Source organism: Perna viridis, chromosome 14 (genome assembly GCF_037379345.1).
Source record: "Perna viridis isolate PV_CMFRI_1.1 ecotype Kerala chromosome 14, ASM3737934v1, whole genome shotgun sequence".
Lineage (NCBI taxonomy): Eukaryota > Metazoa > Mollusca > Bivalvia > Mytilida > Mytilidae > Perna > Perna viridis.
In genome coordinates, this window is record NC_142458.1 from 28,863,337 (window position 1) to 28,885,706 (window position 22,370).

The following is a 22,370-nucleotide window of genomic DNA, read 5'->3' on the forward strand; positions in this document are numbered from 1 at the left end:
TCCTGGCTGATGTGGGTTTTGGACGATGTTGAATTTTGTACATGTACATTGTATATCGTCAATTGGGTAAAAATTAATCTGACGTTTTCTTTTCTGGTTATGTATATTATGATAAAATCTTAAAATATGCGTGTAATTGTTTAATAACAATAGAAATCAAAAGTCAAACTCTCCGCTAATTGGGTGGCATACAAAATAAAAGACTTGCACTGGCATAGAATGACTTTCAAGTTATGATTCGTCTTCACAACTTATTTAAGGAATGACTATTATATTCCTCCTGTCTAATATTATGAAAAGATAACCTCAATCAAGTGGTGCACGCAGGCTACCACAAGCAAGTAGAACGAAATCAATAGTATAGTCATTCCTTATGACTTAACATTAAAAAATGGTTGATGACGTCACAGTCACATTAAATATTTGGTCTATGAACAAGATAATGGACCCAATTTTTATCCAATCAGAGAGCGTGTTTCTTTTGAAGCCACACTTTCCTTTGAATCTACTAACAAATACATCTACAATTAGAATCAATTTAGGCTGCTGTAATTGTTTATTCTGAGATTTCATAAGTAAGCATCTACAGAAGTATATATATCGTGACGAGAAAGACTAGACCTGCAGTGCATGTGGTTTGGATATTATAATGTAGAAAGCATACTCCAAGATTACTAAGCTGAAATGAATATCATTGAAATATTGTTTTTAGAAAGACTAGTTAATATTGCAACAGAGACCCCAAAATAACTGTTAAGCAAAGTTATATTAAATTTGCGTATCTATCTTAATGCATTTTTTTACAAGTTTTGATGTACAATGTATTAGTTTACCTTAAATTCATTAAACAGTAACATAATTAGACAAGGCAAAGGGAAAAAATATGAACTACATGTATAAACAGTTGATTTTGTCCTTAACAAAAGACTGCTTTTAGCAAATTATCCTCATTCTCTCCGTTTGGGGACATGTCCAGATTTTGCAAATTTCATAAGTTTCATTGCTTCAAAACGGGTCATTTCAAACTCTTCCCTAAGCATTTCCCCGTCCATGCTTAGAAGAATTACACCATCGACCATATTATCAAGGAAAGTGTCACGATACCGGCCAAGATTTAGTTTATCTAACCAATCACAAACATCCTCCATTGTCAACGTCCCAACATTTACCGGAGAAGTTGAAACAGAACCTTTCGGAACCTCTTGGGCATTTTGTTTCTGTGGTCTAACTGGCGTTGCTCTCTCCACGACACCACTCTGTGATGTACTTGAAATGCGTTTTGGAATTTGAGGTGGGATATTGGATGTTTCGCCAGAGGAGGCTGGAGGTGTCTTGTCTTGCTCATTTCTTCGCAGCAACGATTGCTGTGTTTTCTTTGAGTCAGGTTTTTGTAATTGATCAGTTACAGGTTTATTAGGCGGCACGGATGGGGGTCGCAATGCTGTTTTCTCTTTGTTTGTTTTGGTTGATTTATCTTTATCTGAATCCACGACTTTTTCCAAAGTGCCATCAGTCTTTGACGTATCATCTATAACTTCCCTTGGCATTTCAATCGTTGATGTAGTTCTTAGTTTGGCTATTGATTCTCCCAATGTTTTCCTATCAACAACTGGTCCAAACGTTTTTGGCTGTTGGTTGTCTAAATGCAAATACATATGATCCTTTCCTAGAGAGATAGTTGATGCTCGGAACACCTCGTAAACCTTATCAGTGTCCTTTCTATCGGGCCTCGCAGTTGGTTTAGGTTTATTGTGACGTAACAGATCACCAATGTTGTAGTACTCACATGGTGAGATATACGAGTAGCTCTCGTTTGCGTGGGCTTGTTCTGATGAGTACAGGGCAATGTCTGAAAGTGATCATTAAAAAAATTCTAAGTTAAAGATAAAGCTATTCGCGAAGGAGTCAACTTTGAAGAGTTTTCATTAGTACATGTACCTTAGTAACAATCCAGCTAAGAATCATGCAAAAAGCGATTGATCTCATTTGGGTATAAGGTATTAGCTCAATTAAGGTCTTGTCAATGAAATTCACTATCATTTTCGTTTAAAGCGCGATAACTCTAATTATGCCAACTCAAATTAAAGAAGAAATTCACATTCACATTAGAAATTTCCAGTTTTTTTTGGTTTTTTTTTTTTGAAAACGAAAAAAAACAAAAAAACAGGAGAATAACTATAATAGAAAAAAAAATATTGTCATGATGTCTTGATACATGAAGCTAAACCTTTTTTTCTAAGTACAGGAGTTTCACGGAATTGCTGGAATACATAGAAGTTAGTATGTAGTATAATTTAGTATATAACTATATACATTTAATATGAAATTTGGAACAAATTCTTAAACTCGGTGTATAGATCTTGTACATGTTTATCATAAATAAATATATGCAAGTAAATACAAATGTAAGACTAAGCCTTAAAGCTGCATTAGCTGCCAAATTTTATTAGTTTTGATTCTACTGAATTTTGCTGATAAAATGAAATAAGTTTGTAGTAATGCAATTGAAGCAATAAATGTCGATAATACCTACAGAATATTGTAAAAACAACGTTTTTTCAATCAAAGAAGATCGATAGCTCAGATCTAATTATTTTTCGCTCTTACTTCCGAAGATTGCCGACAGGGCATTATACTTCAACCGTATTAAAAAAAATAACAATAACGGATACACAGGTAAGCACGTGTCTAGTTTACATTTCATTTCATCTAATTCTTGATTAGTTTTCAAATAAATAATGACAGTTACATTATATCACAATACGTAAATTTCAAAAGGATCCTTGCATTATATTCAAACATTTTTAAGGGTTGAGTCCGACGGTCTTCCTTGCCACTTTCGCTTTGCAATCAGATTTGTTTTTTTTTTTAAAAAGCGACCCTAACAGCACATGCGTGGATTAAGGTCACCAGAAGTCACATGCATACGAATTTATCTAGGTCGATTTTTTGTCTTGCAAGACAATAAAGATATAGACACCTATTTCATGCATTTAACACATTTTATTTGTGGATATGGAATGAAATCATATAAGAAAAGTGCAATTAAGTATAATTAAGGCATATTTCAACAGAATTTATTTTAAGAAAATGACTGCTAATGCAGCTTTAAATGAATAAATTGTGCACTTAGATATACCTAAATGCATTGTTTACCTGTATTTCCAAATGTATGATCAAACTTAATATGCTCTCTAACAAACTGGTCAGCGACAGAAAGAAAGTGGTGGTATTCGACTTCAGTGTAACCTTTAATAGACTTTACGATTGAAAACTTCAAATCTGGTAGGTAGGCAGGTACTGCTGTGACACTTTGGTACAAGTTACCTGAATCAAAATACATGTATATGCAAGATCTCAATCGCACTTGTATAAACCTAGTGACATCCATGATTAAAGATATCCTTTGGGTTCTAGCCAATATATAAATTAAGCTTGTTCGCCATGGTACTGAACTACATTGAAGAGCCTCCAGACAATTTCATGTACATGTATGAAAGTGCTTTTAATTAATTTACGCGTGAAATAACATTCCTAAAGATATGAATTATTGAAATTCTCAAAGCAAAATGATTTGTAGAATGAAAATCAAGAATTCAATCTATAACAAATTACGTACCTTGTCATACATCATTATTATATATAACGGTAAATTTTAACTATGAATGAATGAATGTCTAGGCACATTATGATTGGTTTCTTTTAGACAGGTTTTATTCAGTTTTAAGATCAGTAAACATTTATTAGAAATTGTGTCATTATAACAATGTCAAGTTAAAAATACATTGCAGTCAGCAAAACTCACAATCTACATGTATCAACGTTTTGTTCAATCAAGGGCGAATTAGCGTAGTTTGCATAATGTAGTGAGTGCATATGTAAGTGTTTAAATTCGACTGATTGTCATATTTTTTGTCTACGAAGACGCTTTCAAATCTTCCTATTTAATGTGCATATACAAGTGCGCGATTTTCTTCTAATATGTTTGCATAATAATTCATGACTCACCATAACAAATTGCATTCCCCAACAAATAGAAGTCATCATATACATTCAATAGCTTAAGTGTAAATAAACTAGTCCGTTCAAGAGGGCCAAATTTAGTTTCATCAGCGTGGCCAGCACACTGTACCTCTAAGGGCAAGTCTTTCTGTGTAATGATCTCTTTTAGTGTTGATGATTTTCCTGGAAAATATAATTCTGATAAAGAAGAGACAATGGGTTGTTTTCCGAAAGTGTCTGATCCTCCACTACAAAACAGCAGTTTTTCCATCTTTTAAAGAGTTGATTGAGTTGTTTTGCTTCCGATTTTGTTAATCTCATTTGTTTTTTTTTCAGTTGTAAACAAATCAGTGACAATTTATATACAACAACTATTGCAGGAATAGACCAAAAATGTTCATTTATTACTCTGAAGATGTAATTCTTAATGACTATACTAGAAGCAATCATTTTGTGAATAGATATAATGCATGCTATAATGTAAAACAAAAGTTTGCATAAAAATCGAGATCGGTATTTTATAACGTTCTAATAATGATGTATTCTTATTTAACTTCATGTCGTACTTCATTCATAATAACTCATTTAATCTACGTATTTTTACAGCCTTCACTAATATAAACACATATTACTACCTTTTGTTTTCCCACCCTTCATGATGTTAAACTTGACATCATAATCTACTGGAATACTGATTTGTCTCCCTTGAAGACCATACAACCCTTTCTCTCCTGACACAACGACTGCAACGACTCGTCTCTGAGATGAATAAGTCTGGATTCTAAATACCTGTGAATTTACAAAGCAATAAAACGGTTAAAGAGTTATCTAGAGGAAATCAAACTAATGTAATGCAAGGACAAAGACCAGATATGGAAAATAGATACACAAACAAGAAACATAAAATAACCAAAATAAAACACAAACGAAAAAGAAACAGGAACCTAACAACGACCAAAGCTTAAAGTCAACAAAATTATAATATCGATTTGCTTAACCTTGAAAAGGAAACAAAATCAAAAACTGGAAAAAAAAACTAGTCTGATTAATGTGTTAAATTCTAAACGTTTTGTATTAGCTTTATAGAAGTACACGTCATACATTGTACATGTATCCCGGTTGTTACATAATTTTCAAACTATTTAAATGCAGTTTTCGTATGTTACTTGTATTTAAAACTGTTACATACCTGTCCCATATCAAAAGTTTCAAAACCGACTTCACCCATGTAACCTTGTGTGACCATCACCATTTGCGGTAAACTGTCCTTATAATGCTCGTAAAAACTTCTGGCGCTAAACTCCTCAGACTGAGTCAGAAACTCTACGTCAATTTCGTTTTCTGTCTACAAAATAGTATGGATTGACTAAAACTTCAATAGGAGAGACCAGTAGAGGAAAAACTAGTAGACTGATCTTTACACATTACTCTTTGTTTTGTTCATTTCCATGTACCATGTTTGTTCGTTTGTTTTTATTAAATGCTTTTATTTCACATTAAATTTGCAAATCAGTTCCAGGAAATGTGGGAAACTATTAAATAATTTTTAAAAATGATACATTTATGTACAAATGTATCTGCAAATTATCAAATACATTTAGTTTGACCAGTAACTTACCATTAATGGTAGGATTCACTTCTACTCTATATTGATCCCATCAATAATTTCAATTTGAAAAAAAAAAAAAAAACAGCTGAATAGGAATACTATTAACGCCAATACAGTCCACAACATGTACTTGTTGTATAATTGATCAATAATTGACTATCATTGGATAATATTGTGATACTTATGAATTAAAAAGAAAGGTGGTGACAATTTTGCTATTTATTTAAATTGTATTTTAACAAAAAAAAAAAAAAAAGAAATAATAATAAATTTAAAAAAGGGGGGAGGGTAATATACTAGTAAATTATGAATAGCTGAAATTAAATAGTAAAAATGATATTTGAAAATGGACCATGTAAAGGAGGAAAATGCCAAGTTGGATGAAAAAGAGTCAATGACAACTAGTCGGACCCAGAAGGCGGAAGACCTGTATGATTTAGTTTGGCAGATAGCGTATGCGTTTTAGAGTCAAATGGGTGTGGTTTGGTGAATATCCAAAGGTGAAGTGCAAATTTAATAATTGGTTAAGAAAGATGTATGCTTTTTTTGAATGCCAAAAAGTTTATGCCGAACCAAAAAGTGTATGTAATTTAGACTGCCTTGTCTAACCGGGCGTAGTTCCTGGATTTTACCGTGCTAGCACACGACGTTAGTACGCAGTTTTACTAACGCCACACGAGACCGTTCCAGCTCATGCTTCTGGTGAATGGGCTGACCATTTTTTTAATAAGTTTGGTAACTGGATTGTTTATCATTGGTTAGATTGGTCAACGTTTAGAATTTAACAAGTGTAAATGTAAATCCAAAATTTACATGTGGGCTTAAGAACAGACAAAAGTTTAGCCAAAGATACAAATAAAAAATGTATTTATAAAGCCAAAGTAGTAAGATAAAAGATAGTAAAATATGGAAAATAAACTATTTTTTTAATTGGGAGTTTAGCTTTATGACTATGTTTGAACCGGAGTTTTTTTAAAGAAGAACGCACGCGTTATATATATAGGGCTTTAAGTTATCTAATGACAATTACCGTAATTTAAACAAAAGTATGCTATATTTTATTATGATAACCAATGACTGAATTAAATTGCGCTAATGCTGAACTGATTTTGGTGGGTTAATAAGGTTTAGTTCCGAAAGAGTGTGGAGACCCAATTTGTGGATATTTTCTTTAGGTTCCAAACGTGCTTGGTGGTGTTCTAAACAATCTATAAGGACGTGCTTAATGTCCTCTGAAACTCCACATTTTTGGCATAAAGGCGATATATCTTTAACATACTATCCTATTTGACCTGGTAGCATGGTTGTATACAGTCTGAGTCTAGTAATTGTTTTTGCGTGATGCCTTTTGCCACTGTAAAATGCTGGTTTTACATTTAACATTGGGTTTTAGCTGTTTATGCCAAATGTGATTCGAATTTTCCCAGCTCGTCTGCCATGTTTGTGTAAAGATTTTTGGAAATAATAGAAATAAATTCTTTTGAACTTAACCTAATTTTGACACCAATAGTAGGGTCTGATAGAGCTTGATTTGCCAGTCTGTCGCTTATTTCATTACCCGGAATACCGACATGTGCCGGAATCCATTCTATAATTACACTTATATTTTTTTTGTTGTAGACATTTTGCGTATAGTTGAATAGAATTTAACAAGTCTGGTCTGCTAGATTTATTATTTTTAATAGATTGAAGAGAACTAAAAGAATCCGTGAGGATGACAATGTTTTTGTCTTGATAATTTTGATCAATTATCCATTTTAACGCAAGCGTTATTGCAGTCATTTCTGTTGAATAAACGGAAATATTATCAGTCAACCGAGTAAATAATGATACTCTTTTCCCAGGGATAAAGAATGCACTTGATGTTTTACCAGAAGCAAGATCCTTGGAGCCATCTGTATATATTTTTAAAAAGTTTTTATATTTTTCATCTATAATTTGCATAACAGCTGATTTAATCAAAATCGGATTGTCTTTTCTGTCCACCTGTTTTTTTAATACACTCGGATGTGTTAGCCGTACCAATTATCCAGGGGGCATGTTTTGTTTGTTTGTTTTGAACGATATCTATTGTGTCTAAATCATTCTCTGAGAGAAATGGACGTACTCTGAAACCATATGAGCAGTCATTTTTTTTCCACTTATGTGAATATCTTTTAGTATATTCCGAGCATTGTTCGATTATCTTATTGGCTGGATTTGAAGAATTTTGTTTACATCTAGCATAATATTTAAGACTCAGTTGATCTCTTCTGAGCTGTAAAGGGAGGTCACCTGCTTCTGCTAGAACTTTTTCTAAAGGCGTTGATTTGATTAACCCTAGATCAATTTTAAGTCCCGTAGATTGAATGCGATCTAGTTTTTCTTTAACATTTGGAAGGGCAGAATTAAATGCTAGACACCCATAGTCTGAAATTGACCTTAATAGAGACCGGTAAAGTAAAAGTAAGAACTCTGTTCCCATGCCAAAATTGTTTGCTCTAACATATGTCAGTAAGTTCAAAATTGGTTTTGATCTTTTTTTCTAAATATTGCACATGCTTATTTCATGTACGACGTTTGTCAAAAATGATACTTAAAAATTTGATATGTGTTTGAAATGAGATTGGTTTATTGTCTAAAAATAAGCTGACAGCGGTCTCTTTTCATCGCCAAAAATAATTCCCACTGTTTTGCTTTGGGATATTTTAAAGCCCCATTTTTGTTACCACTTACTAATGCTGTTAAGGGTTAGCTGCATTTTTTGAATAAGAGCTTTAAGATCATAGCCCCTTAACCACATGGCACTGTCGTCTGCAAATTGTGATAAAGTGGCGTTTTGAGATTGGGAAGCCAAGTCATCTATCATGATATTAAAAAGTGTAGGTCTTATAACGCTACCTTGAGGAATACCATTATCTAACTCAAATTGATCTGATTCTTCTTGATTAACTTTTACTTTATTTTTTTCTATCTTGGAGAAAATCAGCTATGAAGTTAAACATATGCCCATTGATGCCATATGATTTGCATTTATATAACAATCCTGGTTTCCAAACTAGGTCAAATGCCTTTTTAATGTCTAGGTAAACAGCTAAAAGATGTTTTTTAACTTTAGCCTTTATGATATCATCCTCAATCGTTAACAAATAGTCTAGAGTAGACCGACCCTGCCTAAAGCCGCTTTGCGTATCTTTAATTATATTTTTCTCTTCGAGAAGACATTTGAATCTTTCATTAACCATACCTTCCATAAGTTTACAAAGATTAGAGGTTAAAGCAATAGGACGGTATGATTTTGGATCAGATTTATTTTTGTTAGGCTTAGGAATAGAAATAATGTTGGTTTGCTTCCATGAATCTGGTAATTTACCACTTTCCCAAATTTCACTTATCAAATCTAAAAGCAATTTTAGCATATTTTCGGGCATATGTTTAAACATGTCATACGATATTCTGTCGTCACCTGGTGCTGACGCTTTTTTTTTCTAATCATTTTAACATATCCTCTATTGTAAAGGGTAGATTGTATTTTGATTGATTGTTAGCATGACAGTTATCCTTATGAATTGGATTTGAAGTTTCAAAATTGTTCTTGTGAACTTTAAATTGTGGATCAAGGTTTTGGTCACTTAATGCGATAGCAAATGTGCGAGCCAAAAGATCTGCTTTGTCCTTATTGGAAACTGCTTGAAAGTTATCAACAGAAAGTGAAGGAATATTGCTATCCCTGTTACCTTTTAGGCCCTTAACCACGGTCCATACTTGTTTTACGTTAGACTTGTGGTTCAATTTGGAACAGAAGTTTTGCCAATAGTCTTTTCTAGCATTTTCTATATTTTTTTAAATGACTTCTTGGTGATCATTTTCGGATTTTGACTTATTGAAAATACGTTCTTTATGACGTTTTTCTTTTTTACCGTCAGTGAATTGTCGAGTCCACCACCGACAGTTTACCCTTTCATGAACAGTGCCGTTGGTTTTTGGTATTGCAACATCTGCTATATTTGTAATTGCTTGACATAAGTTTTGATTAAAGAAATCAATGTGTTGACTAATGAAGTCATTAGGATCGACATCTTCACATAAAGTTAAAAAAAGTTGCCAATCTGCTTTATGAAATTGCCAACGTTTGGCTGTGCAGATATTTGTCTTCATAGGTTTGGCATATAAGGTGGTCAAAATAGAAAAATGATCTGAACCTAAGGAATCAGAATCCCCATACAAGGATGAATTGTACGCCAAAAGAGGAGATGTTAAGCTTAAATCAATATGTGAAAGTGAACCATCATGGCAGCGGTGTGTGCCTGTACCGTCATTCAAAACTATAAAATTATTATGTTCAATAACATTTTCTAAAATGTTACCATTTTTATCGGTTGATGTTGACCCCCATAACGAGGATTTGGAATTAAAATCTCCAACAATGACAATATTGTCTTTATCCTTATCAATAACATTTGCATAATCTTCTAATTTAAAATCTTGATCTGGGGGTCTATAAATAGCATGCATAAACTGCTGCAAAAATATAAGCATGAAAGCAAGTCTATTATTGAAAGTTGTTATTGCAAGGCGTTTAACTGAATGTTCCTGATCCTGGCCTCCTAAAATAGTATAACCTTTTTACACGAAAATCAAAACATCGTACTGATTACATTTTGTAAGAGATGTTGAAGCTACTGGTATACAATATATAATATATCTAGGGGAAGAAAATTCCACAGATCTTAGCTACTATTGGTTTTCTAACTTACATTTCTATTGCTAACAGGAAATGACGAAACGAACTGAAAGAGTTGTGAAGAAAATATGTTATGGTATTAGTAGATTGAACGTCAGGTACTGAGGCGTAGCACCCTAATTTCTATTGGTACGGCAATGGTAACGATCACACGTTTGTTGTTGCTTTAATTAGTTACCATGTAAACCACTCTGTTTTTTTTTTAATTTGACGAGAATGACGTACAAATAAGAATTACTGGTACTGATGCAGCAGTACCTGTCCTACCAGAGGTGCTACGCTCTTGACCTTTAGAATTGAAAATAACAAAATAACACCATCTACTCTTTGCACAAAGTACGACTTGCATTGATCTGTGTAAAGCTGCGTGTGAAGTAAAACTTTTCTACTCTGCGATATAAACTTATGACAAGTCGGGGGGACATACAACTTCACATGATTATACACGAATTGGCAAAGACAAAAATAAACTGGAAAATGAGACACTCTGTTCCTTGCATGGTACTGGCATTTCTAAGTTATATAGTGGGTTAAACCTTTAAATTCATGGCTAGCCATCCCACGCCCACGCATTGTGGCCATATGAGTTCCAGTATAGAGCATTATATTGTAAGCAATAGTTAAAGTTGCATTAGCTGCCAAGTTTGTTCAGTTTTGATTCTACTGAATTTTGCTGATTCAATGAAATGAGTTAGTACATGTAGTAATGCTATTGAAGCAATAAATGTCGATAATACCTACAGAATATTGTGAACAACGTTTTTCTGAATCAGAGAAGATCGATAACTCTGATCTTATTATTTTTCGCCATACTTCCAAAGACTGCCAACAGGGTTAAAAATACTTTAACCTTTGTCAAAAAATAACAAGAGATACAGAGGTAAGAACGTGTCTTGTTTTCATTTCATTTCATCTATTTCTTGATTAATTTTCAAATAAATAATGACCATTGTTGAGCCACATTATACCACGATACGTAAATTTCATAGGATTGTTGCATTATATTTGAACTTTTTTTTTTCTTTTACGACTTGAGTCCATCGGTCTCCCTTACCGTTGAATAACCACGTTCGCTTTGCAACCAGATTTGTTATTAAAGAAGCGAACCTTACAGCTGAAGGTCACCAGTAGTCACATGCACACGATTTTTTTGTCTTGCAAGACAATACATAAATAGACACCTATTTCAGGTATCTAATGGATTTTATTTGTGCATGGATATCAAATGTAGCTATACTGGAGAAGTACAATTTAGTAGAAATAATCCAAAGTTAAGGTATATTTCAACAGAAACAAAAAATTACGAAAATGACAGCTAATGCAGCTTTAATATTGGTGTAAACTGTGACAGTGGTCAATTCAGTGCTAGATTAAATAAAGCCGACAGTTCAGATAAATGCATGTAGATGGTGTAAAAACACCAATAAATTTAATTTTCTTTAAGAGAAAAGATCCAACAAATAAATACTTATTTTACCACAGAACAAACCTAAACAAAGTATTTCCTGTTCGTGTTATCTAAAAAAATCACAATCAATATGAGAATTTTTGATGCACCTAAAGAAGAATTAAAATACATGTACATAATTTTTGACCTTATTGTTTTATATCAATCGATTTATTGGTTTAGATATATCTGAATTCAGATCGGTATGCACTTCATCTGTACTTTTATCAGTGAACAATTCAAATTGTTTGATTTTTATTCATCTACTTGGACATCTAAAGAAAGATGTTCATGCTTTTTTTCTTGATCACCAGGACCGCACCTTGCATGCCACAATCACGTAGAGCGACACTCAACGCACACAAACCCAAGGGTACTAGTATTTTTAGAGTAGAGTAATTCTTAAGAAGACCATCATCCAACCTTGTCACATTTGCCATAATTATTCTTATAATGCATTAGAAAAAAAATGGAAATGTTATAACCCTAAGATTTAAGCTAACATCTGTAGTGATAGCATGGACTTAAAAAAATGTGACCTCAAATGCATTGGATGTTTTGTTTGTAATAAATATTCATCCTGCAAATTATGTCTGCCCAATTTTAACATTCTACTACGATTTGAACATAGATTGCGACACATTTGGATTCATACAACATTCAGACTGATTGGATCGGTGTTGGTTTAAGCATCGAGTGGAAATTAATACATTGAATTTTAGACAAAAGCAAATAATGTGTTGGGGTGCAGATGGTTTCGAAAATCTACGAAAAAAAAATGTGACTGCAAATTGTATATACTATTGTGCGCATATTCATGGAAGTTTGACACCGGCATTTGGCAGAATGGGAGCTCAGGAATTTCGAAGGAAAAAATCTTTATTATGGCTTTCTCAATACCGAAACTATGATGTCTGCACGCAAAATAACCACATCAACTGACTTGTTACGGTAGGCACCAAACAGGATCAGTTTTAACCTGTACTTAACATAAATCAGAAGTAATTAGTAGAGCACAATGTTAGGTTACAAAAGCAGCATTTCCAATGATAATTGGCTTACCTTTTCCCGCGATGCCATTTTTTGAAATTCCTGTGTACTAGGATCGCTGATAGTGCTATCTGTTGTTTTCTGGTCTTTTGTGGAAGATGCTACAGTTGTGTTTTTATCTTGTATGAAAGCTGTTGATACGTTTATGGAACCACGTGAGTCTACGATCGATGTTCGTTTTATCAAAGGTGGTGGATTGTCGTTTTCTTCTGAGCAATCTTCGTCAAGTGTCTTTGTTTGTTCAAACGACGGTTTCTTGGGAATGACAGGAGGTGTATTTGTCGAGATAGTTTCTGACAATCTCCTATATGTTGGGTTTGACACCGCGCCGATAATTTGGCTGGGATTTTGAATTAGTTCGTAGACAACTTCGTTCTCTTTGCTAGGTTTCTTTGCTTTCGATGACGGTTTGGGCTTGGGCTGTTTCAGTAGGTCTCCAATGTTATAATACTCGCATGGAGATATGTAAGAATAGCTATCTTCCACAGTGACATTGTCCGTAGAATATAAAGCGATCTCTGGAACAAAATAAACAGGAGGAAATGAATCAAAGATTTTGGAAACGAGGTCCCGGCTATCAATTTGTGTACCACACCACCCCTCCTAAAAAATTTAGGAAATACTTACAAATAAATGATGGAGGAATACAACAAAAAACAAACAAAAAATCAAGAATTCAATATCTCTTACAACTTTAATTTAAAGATAGACCAATAAAACATAATTTTTAAAGTTTATCATTTTCATTTTGCATGATTTAATCACTACCTGTATTTCCAAAAGTCCTATCAAATGTGATATGCTTCTGTACAAACAGTTCCGTCGTTGTTAGAAAGTTCTGGTATTGTTCATCTGTGTAACCTTTTATGGATTTAACGAGTGAAAACTTAAGATCTGGTAGATAAGCTGGCACTGCCGTTACACTGCCATAAAGGTTTCCTGAAAAGTTCAAACTTAAGGCATAAATTCAGAATGTTACCAATTGAACAATACTTTTATAGTATTCTGTTTCTACAAAAAAAAATAAAAAAAAACCTTTGAAAATCTCAAGTCGACACCATCAGTTTGACAAGTACAGATGAGATCAGTTCTAACCTCCCAAGGGAACTGTCAGAAAGCCGACTCTATGACAGCTCTAACCTCCCAAGGGAACTGTCAGAAAGCCGACTCTAGGACAGTTCTAACCTCCCAAGGGAAATGCCAGAAAGCCGACTCTAGGACAGTTCTAATCTCTCAGGGGAACTGTCAAGAGAGCCGACTCTAGGACAGTTCTAACTTCCCAAGGGAACTGTCAGAAAGCCGAATCTATGACAGCTCTAAAAGTGTCATAGAACAGTTCTACTAGCAGTACCGGCTCTACGAGAACATTTCTGTTACTAAAACCAGTTCTTCTGACAGTTTTAGTAAAGCCAACTCTGGTTTTAGAACTGTTCTAGTGACACTACTAGGACAGTTTTGTAAGATGTTATAATTAGAACTGATCTAACATGTATCAGTATATATAGTCACTGCAATGAGGAATCTGTGTTGATAATTCAATTATAATTGAGCGGATATAGATATGCTTAGTTACTGAGTAGAAATATCAAAAATCTGTCACCCCGCCAGAGAGTTGCAGCCCCGCGTATACATGAAGTTGGGCCCGTGATGTTTGTTTCTTTTTCTAAGAGTTTTGTACTTTGTTATTTTTTTCTTCTGTTTCTCCTTGTTTTGTGCTCGAACTTCCTTCTATCAGTCGGACTTGCCAATCCATCATTAAAGCGTACACAAATAGGCCTTATAAAAACAATGATTTATCTGATCTGGACCTTCATGTGTATTTTGTTAGAAATGCTGCTGATGATAGATTACTCTTTGATACACGTGCACATCATACCAAATGTTGCATTATTGGAATTTTAAAATTTACATACCATCACTGATAGCATTCCCCAGCAGGTAGAAATCATCATAATCGTTCAGAAGTTTGAGAGTGAACGATATATAAGTCGACCGTTCTGATTGGCCAATTTTTACGGTTTTGTCTTCGCTCTCGTCGAATTGTACATCGACGGGTAATTCTTTTTGGTTTATTATCTCACTGAGGCTCGACGGTTTTCCAACTGCAATAAGTTTATGATAATTTTAGTATTTTGAACAAATTGTAGTATTTAAAAGGTCATTCTATATATTTCGTTGTTCATTTTTCAGCCACACATGTGTAAATTGATCAGAGTTTTGTTTTCAAAAGCGCCAAAATATAATGTGCAACAAACGAAAGACAAAAACAAAATAATCAAACAAAACAAAACAACAAACAAAACAAAACATAACATAACACAACAAAAAAACAAAAACAAAAACAACACACAACACACAACGAAAAACATGACAAAAAAAAGCACTCCATATTTAATAGGTGCTTATAGTTTGACTTTCTCCATACCGTAAAACAAAACTTAGATTTAAACATATATTTTTAAGTGATTTACATATTTGAACGTCATATCAAAACAGCAGAAGAAAAATACTGTAGCAAATTTATTACAGGATTCAGAAACAATATACTAAAAGTTTAATTTAATATCAAATTCTTGAACAAATTTTGTTTTGTCCGCCATGCAAGTCACGGTTGTCACATTTTTTTTTAACTCATAACTCTTAAATTTTATCTGTTTCATACTAGTAGGACTTATTTTGATAAGGTTTCTTAATCTACACTACAATGACAAACCTTTAAATCGTCCGGCTCGCAGTAAATGAAACTTGACGTCATAATCAGACGGAATACTGATTTGTCGTCCCTGAAGTCCGTACATTCCCTTCTCTCCGGATACCACCTCGGCCACCACTCGACGTTGTGTAGAATATGTTTCAATTCTGAAGACCTTTACAAAACAGATTTTTTGGAAGATTATTTGACCGTCCTTTAAAACATTAGCTGCACTGAAGTGTATTGCTTCTTTTGCCAGCTTAATACATGTAATTACTGTACATTAAAACTATAATGAAAAGCAGTTTCATTGGTGGTCGTGATCGAAACCAAACCTTTTATTTTAAAATATTTCTTAACTGTGCGCATTTATTTTTTAGCAAAAACGACGGGTAATTGTCTTGAAGTCTTTGTTTTGGAGCAATCCCTTTCCAAGCTCTTTAGATTTGCAACTATGACTTTCTTAAAGTATGATTGGTTTGCTGGTACATGTACGTGTTAGTTCAGTGGGATTTAATTTTGTACATTGTATGTATGTTTCTGTATATACGTGTATGTTACGATTCTGTTTATCATATTGGTTTCTGAATTATTTTTTATACGTATTTCTTACCTGACCCCTGTCAAAGGTTTCAAAGATGCCCTCACCCATGTACCCTTGGGTTACCATGACAAGTTGTGGAAGTTTGTCTCGGTACCGCTCGTAGAAATGTCGTACGCTGTAATCCTCTGGTAATGTTTCGAATTCTATATCTTTCTTGGTGTCCATCTATTCAAATCGAGAATAAAGTATAAAGCAAAAGCGGATTTCATTACAAAGGAACGACTCAATCATATTTGTAATATTTCAGTGAAATTCTAATGTCTCAAACTCGATTTAAGTATACAGACGTATTTTTTGAAAGTTAATATAAAATAGGAGAAAAAAAGGAATTGAAAATTAAAGGAAGCCAATATATATTGAAGGCTAACAATATTGTAAAATATAAAAATTATCAGTTTTACATATTGAAAATTTTTGTAGGTGTATCGTTCTTCGTGCAAAGGAAAAAGTTTCACAACCTAATAACAAGATAAATTCAAGAGTCTATACAACGCATGATATTTATACAACGCGTGATATCTATACAACGCTTGATATCTTATCAACGTTAGACTGTATGTGTGGTGTGAGAATTGCCCTGTCTTCAAATAAAATATTTGTATGACCTACATTTTGTCGATTAATTAACATATGTATTTGAACAAAAAAAAAAAAAAAAGATATTGAAAAATATTGAAATGAATGGAAGCGAATTCAGTGTTTATGACACACTTGACGTTTAATTATCTCATTAAGCAACGTAACATCACAGTTTTAAAAGTGCAAATAAAAACCCGACACAATAACCTTTCAATGAAATATTAATACAACGGAAAATATGATTACGATATGTTTCATTTTAACTGCGGTCTAATGAGCTATATATCAACAACTCGAACAACTCGTTAATATTAAATTATCGTTTTGCGAAAAGAAGCATTTAAGTGTAATGTTTAACACGGAAGCACTGAAGAAACAAACAAGTATTTTATTTTTTAAAATGTGAATGTGTTTGAGAGGATTTTTTATTAGCTATGTAAATATAACATAAAGCTTAATAAATGTTTCAGTTCTTTGTTAAATTAATCAACAACATACTAAAGATTTTACATGTATATTTCATTCTTGGGAGCATGAACTGTATATTTATCAAAATCAATATATATTCAATTCAATTCAGTAGCATAATGCAATCATTAGTCAGACTTAGTGTCAAATTGGTGATCAGCGAAAAATTCGGCAAAAGCTAAATAAATTTAAGATAAACATAGATTAATATATTGGGGATATTAGTAATATTGATCATTTCAATGTTTCGATATTTCTATACAACGGATTTGTCCGAGATCTAATCTCTTATCCATATCGGATCGTATATTCTTCATTTTATGGTGACATCGACGGATGCAATAACGGGACTCTAAGTGTAAAATAACACATGTTTAACACCTTCAGAAAGATGCATTAACTACACTGACCTGTAACTGACCACGCCAGACATGCAGTATAAGCTACGTTTATACATAAATGAAGTGTGAAATTAAAACATTGTACATCTGATAAAATAATTATATGTACATGAACTCACATTTGATAACACATACAAAAACGTATTATTTGTGTTAATGAAATATAATACTCTATTTCTGTCCACTCACACTTCTTATATGATACTAAATCGTTCAGTGAAGATTTTTTGATTGCATATTTATTTCCCATGAACGAGAATGGACACGATAAATATTTGAAAGAGACAACAATTCCACCGAGATGAAAAATGTCAGCTTAAGGTCACCTGTTCTTCAATGAACGACGAAAAAACCATCACACCGTAGGACAGACTTCAGCTGGTCTCAAAACAATAAATATACACAGGTACAGCGAAATAAATGAAAATTGAATGGGAAAACGAATAAACTTATTCTAAATATATCTTGCAGTAAGGTTATAATTGATAATGACCGTGTGTACGTGGCTGATTTGGACACTGTACGAAGCAAACTGTTGCTAACATAAAACAATAATATAATTTAACAACACGCACACACCACAGTCATCGGACAAAGAACATGCAAACTTTGATCCTTTTTTCTAACGATGAAGTGCTTCCATGTAATAATTATCCAAGCTATGTATCCTAGGTAACGCTTAGATTTAATGGTACGAACGATAGCCTGCTTGTTTAATCTTGAAATGCATGTAGTTAATATCATGGGTATTTATCAACTTTTGTATAGCAATAAAAAGATAAAAAAATATTACAACAAAGAATGTTACCGATGAAACATGTTGCAGTCTTTGGCACGATAACTCAGTAACCAAATGTCTTCCTTGTTTCTATTTAACATATATATAACACTTCCGTATTTTCATAACAACAATAAAATGCTCACAGTATAATATGTTGGGGATTCCAGTATCTCTTACATAACATACAACAGTAAAATTCCCTGGATATGTTATTTGTGAATAATTACCATTACTATCGTATTAGGAAAAATAAAGTTTGTTTTCTTATTGACTATGATATGCTCGTGAAAATATATGTCAAAGTCTTGATGCATGAACTTCTTTGTATATTTCAGAATTTCAAATTTATTTGTAGTTGAACTCGTACCGTTGTGACATCTATGGCAACATCGCCAGGACAAAGTCCAGTGCCCACTCAGCCATATGCTTGTATATATTAATTTCGCTGTCCCATCTGTTGCCTCCAATCTTTTGTTGAATCAAAACAGCACAGACTAGTGTACGGACACAGGAGCAACATAACAAAAAAGTTTTTACTTCCTGTAAGTCAGCACTTCAGATTACCGTTAGGATTTCAGCCAAATGCAATCCTAATCGTGGTAGAGAACAAAATGTGGAGCGATTGATAGAGAGTGAAACGGATGTAAATTTGGATAAAGGAAGTCCGTGTCTTAAATCCTTATAGAATTAATAAAAAAGAATTAGCTTGTACATAATAAGTTAGATGGTATAATTCCCACAACCCATTATACTTCTTAACTTGATGTGGCTCTATTTGTATATCGCTGCAGATTCTCTACTATATCGGATAACGTCATTTGCAAAAAAACTATTGCAACACCGCCTGCACAAAGTCCAACGCCCAAGACCACTCGACCGGCTAGGCTATAAATATCACATTGAAGTTCACGCCATGTTGTATAAAGGGACAGATCATCTAGATGTTATTATGTAGGAATGAGGATCAAATTATCGATACATGTCACAACGAATCAATATTACCTCTCAGAATGTGACGACTCAATTCTCTACACTGCTTCATCGAATCAAAATTGAGACGAATGTATTATATTGAGAAGGAATGTCCCGGCCAGCTAAAGCTGTATTATGTATTATATTGAGAAGGAATGTCCCGGCCAGCTAAAGCTGTATTATGTATTATATTGAGAAGGAATGTCCCGGCCAGCTAAAGCTGTATTCCTAGTTTAGGGCGCCAGACTATGTGTATGTATAGCGGTATTGCCATTGTCAAAGCGGTACGAATTAAAGTCCATCGGAGGGAACAACCAATACATTACTTTAAATAGGTATGGTGTATATGACAACAAACAACCCCCACCAGGCTGAGAATGTCAGCCTTATATCTATATCTATATCTATCTATCTATCTATCTATCTTATCTATCTATCTATCTATACATTGTACATAGGCATATATATTTTTTCAGTTTTACCCACGGAAGCAACCATTTGATTTGTTGGGGCAAAAGGGGGAGGGTGGGAGCTACGTATAAAAGGCAGGATGGTAGCGAATGGTAACAAAAATACAGGATGACTATTCGGGTAAAAAGCCAGGATGTATCTGTTGAAAATCAGAATATGTTTTTGTAAACACTTTAATGTTACAAAATGCTGATTACTGTTTGAATTATTTTTTTTATATTTGTATAAATCATGAAAAAATATTAGGACACGCTGGAATCACAAATAAAAAATATCCAGGACGAAAAATTCGATCATAGCCCCATAAAAATCAAATGGTTTCTTCTTCAATCTGTTTAATAAATAAAACATGTTTACATGTCATATGCTATATACGACAGTTTTCATGGAATAGGTTACATATTAGACATACTAAATACTAGTCATGTGAATATCAGTTTTTATCATTTTTTTAATATTTGATTTTTTTACATGTCGGGTTGACATATTTCTTTCTGGAGACGTGTTAGTTTTGGTGTTAGTCTTCATTCCATTATGCGCAATGTGGACATGAGACTTATCTAATTACAGGACATTACTAGAATACATTGTATCATACTATATATTTGGATTGAATGACAGCTTGTGTTGACAAAACTAGGTAAATTTGTACCCTTCCCAGAGTAAAACATAATTATAAATACCTACATGTAGATAACAGAACAAAAATACATGTTTCTAAAGTAACTCACTATTGTCTCTTTTTCTCATGTATCTGAAGTAAAGATAACTTACTTTGTCTCTTTTCCTTCATGTATAACCCAACAAGGAAGTTTATTTAGATGTATGAATGGAGTGTATTGGATTATATTTCTTTAAATAACTTTGAAGGTACATTTTTGTATAATATCCACAATGTCTTCCTCCTTTAACGTCTTTTTAAATCTTACAATGGAGCTTTCATGACAGTGTTGAAAAATTTAAATATTTATATAGATGTAATACATGCATGAACGACCGAAAATAGCTGTTTAATCCTTATAATTGTATCCCGACATATGGGAATCATTTTATTTTATATGTGTTGAAAATGTATAAATAAAATCTATTCTGGGACAATTTAATTTTGAGGCGAATTTACGGGTAGTTAGATTTTAAGCATTTCTTTCCCCGTACTGAAAATTATTCTCTTTAAACAAACATGACCGGTCAAATCAAAATCGATGTGGATGTAATGAAATATTCTTTAAGTAACGGCTATATTATGTCGATTAGTTCGTTGCCACACTCTTTAACTACACGGCGGCCATATTGGTTCCAAGTTGACTGGCGTTCATGCATGAAAGAAGGATCTGGCGAAGTTAATGCAAGTATGAACTTTTCGGAAAAGACGTTCTCGATCAATCAAAAACGACTATATGCATGAAGAATCTCATGATTGGAATCACAAAGACCTATTTTAAGCAATTTCAATTGATCATTATCTGGAGTTAATGAAAGAGTAATCATGGGAACCAAGGTTATAGCGGTAATCAAAATAATGTAATCCAGGGACAAAGACCAGACATGGAAAACAGACATACACAACAAAGAACATAAAAAAACTAAAATCATACATACAAAGTAACAAAAGCAAATGAGCAACTCGGACTCCACTAAAAAACTGGGAGCATGGACCAGGTGCACCGGTAGGGTAAGCGTCCTCTGCTTTTCTAGAAACACCCGCCGAGTTGCTCATAAAAATTGAAGTCCTTGGTACACAAACGAGGAAAGGAAAACTATGACCCGTTGAATAAATCAGTTTTCATGGTGCAGATGGATACACAATAACGATCCTCGAGTTCATGATGACCACCATAAAACTTCTGTGGTGATGACTTCAATCTTGTAGCAATATGACCCTGTTCCAGAAGACTATTTGTTAGAGTTCTAGCGCGACACGGAAAGTCTGCGTAGTTTCGGCAAGCTCTGGCATAACGTATGAGTTGTGATATGAACACTCCATACGCAGGTGCTGAAGGGATGTTGCCATAGATGAAAGGAAAGTTTGAATGAAGAGACATCAAGTTTGTCGTAAAGTTTGGTCAATAGTTATCCTTAACCATCGATTTCTAAGTGTAGGTCAAGATATTAGAATGACTTCACAGTGCCTGTAGTATCCTTTATCTCAAGTTCTTTGGGGTAGATGCGATGTATCAAATCCCCGAAATTACGATTGTTTAAAGATAACACGTCATCTCTATAGCGGGAACTGAGATTAAAGGATCTAGTTAAACGATATTCTGTCTTTCTTTCGGATCAGATCATCTATAAAGTCAACCTCATAAGAGTGAAAGAAAAGGTCAGCAAGTAAAGGAGCACGATTTGTTCCCATTGGAATGCTGACCGTTTGTTGAAAAACACGTCCACCACACTGGACAAATATATTGTCGATTAAAAATTTCAGCATTTTGTTAACATCTTCCTCTGTATATTAGGAAGATTGATTGATTGATTGATTGATTGTTGGGGTTTAACGTCCGAGCAGCAATATTTCAGCTATATTCAGACGATGAACATGAAACGGATGATAAAATGAACATGAAATGATGA

General features: G+C 33.6%; 1 protein-coding gene across 3 annotated transcripts; it reads right to left on the bottom strand.

Annotated features, from left to right (window-relative positions):
- Positions 1–125: 125 nt before the first annotated feature.
- Positions 126–20,728, bottom strand: LOC148598906 (uncharacterized). Of its 3 annotated transcripts, none has more exons than XM_088562194.1 (12): positions 20,574–20,728; positions 16,137–16,292; positions 15,545–15,698; positions 14,745–14,933; positions 13,600–13,770; positions 12,844–13,349; positions 10,348–10,380; positions 5,192–5,347; positions 4,638–4,791; positions 4,009–4,185; positions 3,157–3,327; positions 126–1,849 (listed from the first exon to the last, which is right to left on the bottom strand). In XM_088562194.1, the coding sequence occupies exons 2-12, from the start codon at positions 16,290–16,292 to the stop codon at positions 948–950; spliced, it is 2,769 nt and encodes a 922-aa protein (XP_088418320.1). In that variant the 5' UTR covers positions 20,574–20,728; the 3' UTR covers positions 126–947. The 3 variants fall into 3 exon arrangements, with proteins under 3 accessions (XP_088418320.1, XP_088418321.1, XP_088418322.1); XM_088562195.1 differs by having other exon boundaries at positions 20,531–20,621; XM_088562196.1 differs by lacking the exon at positions 10,348–10,380.
- Between the last annotated feature and the right edge of the window lie 1,642 nt (positions 20,729–22,370).

What these genes read in the sequence shown, in the direction of transcription:
- LOC148598906 (XM_088562194.1), bottom strand. Translation starts at nt 16,292, where the DNA reads ATGGACACCAAGAAAGATATAGAATTCGAAACATTACCAGAGGATTAC. An exon ending in AAACCTTTGACAGGGGTCAG is followed by an intron (nt 15,699 to 16,136) that starts GTAAGAAATACG and finishes TGTTTTGTAAAG; the next exon opens with GTCTTCAGAATTGAAACATA. An exon ending in AAACTTTTGATATGGGACAG is followed by an intron (nt 4,792 to 5,191) that starts GTATGTAACAGT and finishes GTAAATTCACAG; the next exon opens with GTATTTAGAATCCAGACTTA.